Source organism: Montipora foliosa, chromosome 2 (genome assembly GCF_036669935.1).
Source record: "Montipora foliosa isolate CH-2021 chromosome 2, ASM3666993v2, whole genome shotgun sequence".
Taxonomy (NCBI): domain Eukaryota; kingdom Metazoa; phylum Cnidaria; class Anthozoa; order Scleractinia; family Acroporidae; genus Montipora; species Montipora foliosa.
Window position 1 is genome coordinate 59,436,359 of NC_090870.1, and position 2,500 is coordinate 59,438,858.

General features: G+C 39.3%; 1 protein-coding gene across 1 annotated transcript in view; it reads right to left on the bottom strand.

Moving 5' to 3' along the window:
* Positions 1–340: 340 nt before the first annotated feature.
* LOC137993722 (uncharacterized) overlaps positions 341–2,500 on the bottom strand; it is a 40,371-nt gene continuing 38,211 nt past the window's right edge. Inside the window, exon 5 of the mRNA XM_068839708.1 lies at positions 341–1,178. Within this exon, the coding sequence (XP_068695809.1) occupies positions 835–1,178 (344 nt within the window). The 3' untranslated portion in view covers positions 341–834. The remainder of the gene's footprint in view (positions 1,179–2,500) is intronic.

Consider the following 2,500-nt stretch of genomic DNA (forward strand, 5'->3'; position numbering starts at 1 on the left):
ATAATTTAACTGCTGAAAAAGCCCAAACCCATTAGAAATGCTAACAGGCCTAAGGTTAGCATTTCAAAGGGGTTTGGGCTTTTTCAACAGTTATGTTATAACCTCAGTCTGCATTTTACACCTGGTCTGCAGTCTGCAGTCTGCAGTCTGCGTTTTACACTAACCGCTTTTGACTGCGTGATTATGAGGATGGAAAGTAAGGGTGAATGGAATTCTGTCATTCTTATCTTTTTGTGACGTTTGTAGTGCTGACTGTCGATCAAATTGTTGGGCGCGATGATGGCCCGCTTTGACCACAGAGACAGGATAGCCACGTTTTTCGAAGAACTGGCACATCTCCTCTGATTTGATACATTTAATATACATTTTAAGGATAATGATGGATCTTAAAACACGCTTTAAGCCAGCTTATTGTTGTGGATTGTTTTACTTATATTAATTGCAAATATATCTATATTGTGAAACTAAAAGAAGACTACCGATTAGATTAAGAGAAGAGAAGCTTATGTCTTCCTTAAAATCAGATTGTGTAAAATCAAATGCTTATGGATAAAAAGAACGAAGCCACATGAACGTAAAACGAAGCATCTGGACTCCAGGTATTAGGAACTGCAGATTTCCGAGGGAGACACTTCTCCAAACCTGTTGTTTTCAGCCATTTTGTGGTAACAAAACTTAAACTTCGCGCCGAAATGTTTTTGACACACTGACACTTGGTGCACTGCTTTCCAAAGCCTCGGTTATTCACTGATAACCAGGATTTGGCGAGCCAATCAGAAAGCTAAAAATGCAGCAACCGAGAGTTGAGTATATACTAAGTATAAGTATTAAAATTTAATGCTGTTGGACAGCAGTGGATTGTTGTTGAAAATATTCTGCAATATACCCAACTATATCATTCCTGTCCATGCTTTTAAGAGCACTACAAAGCTCTCCAATCTTCAAATCGTTCCTATTGGCAGTTGCCCATTCTAAAAGTCCTTCTGTTGGGCTCTTTAATTTGTCTGGCTTACAATCCATATAGACCTCATCTGGAATTCCTAACTCAGGTGACTTTGCAAGGTACCTCCAATTTCTGAGTACGCGGCTGGGGTTGTTCAAACACACGCAGATACTCCTCATCGTATCAGACTCTAATGGAATGGCATCTTTCATCATCTTTTCTCTGCCCCCCACCTCTGCAAAATGAAAGAACCGTTTTGTTAAATAAGGTTGTGAGTCGCCTGGCTCGTATGCCTTTGTTCATTGTCTCCTGACTGATCCTGACTAATATCACTGTCCGATTTTGCGCATGGCATTTAGCGTTCACCTCATAGTGCTGTGGGATTGCTTTAGTCACCCAATTAGAGAGGAGCATCGACGAACCATCCACAGAAAGGCAGTATTTCTCTCAACAACATGGTCTCTTATAATCCATCTGTATTAGCTATTGTACAGAAAACGCACGAAACGGGTACAAATATTCCACGATACTGATTTATACAGTTAGTTATTTGGCCAGTAGAAACCGGTTTGACAAGTTGAGGTGCTGACGTTTGCCCCGCATACAAATCTGTCACACGTTCTCGGCTGTTTACAATATACAGTTGCTAAAAATACAGTGTGAAAAAGTTGGATAATAAATAGCTTATTGGACGATTTAGTGTGTAGTATCGTGGGATATCTTTACTCGTCTCTTGTACTTCGACTCGCCCCACGGGCTCGAAAAAATACAGCGAGATTTGTAAAAATATTCCACTATACTACACACTAAATCGTCCAATAATATATATTTTTTTGTTATACGTTGCTTCGCAGTGACAGTGATAAATTTACAACACAACAGCTATAAATACCTTTTCAAGTTCTTTATCAACAATTTTGTGAGATTACTTTAGTTACCCAATAAGATAGGAGCATCGACTAGCCATCCTCATAAAAGACATTATTTCCCCAACAACGTCGCCTCATATTTTTGTTATACTTTGTTTCTCAGTGACAAACTTAAAACAACAGCCATAAATAACATTTCTAGTTATTTATTCATTTCACTAGCGACGCAAGGACAAGAGCGCTTATTTCACCGTGACAAACGGGTGTGACTCAAACACAAGCACAAGAGCAAGGATCAAACTTTTTCCTTTTCCTTGTGTTTGCGCTTATACTCGCGTTCGCTTGCGTTGTGTGAAAACGGGACGTAACGCAAGCACAATTTTTCTTTCCAAAACTGTAATAGTTTTTAATCCAACAGGGTAGAATCCCTAGGACGCGTCATTTTTCTGGAGGCTTACATTCACGATTCAACGTACTTTCTTTTTAAATTTTACGCTCCAAATAAACACTGTGAACAATGTTAAGTGAAGTACAGGTATAAGACACTCCCTTCGGGACTTTTCAGAACCAATTTACTCTTCTGTTTGGGAGACTATGACAAGAATCACACGAACATTGAAGGGTTGTGAGACGGTGCCGACGATTTATAGAGTGTTTTCACTCATGTGATCAGTAACCTTGTTTTTCC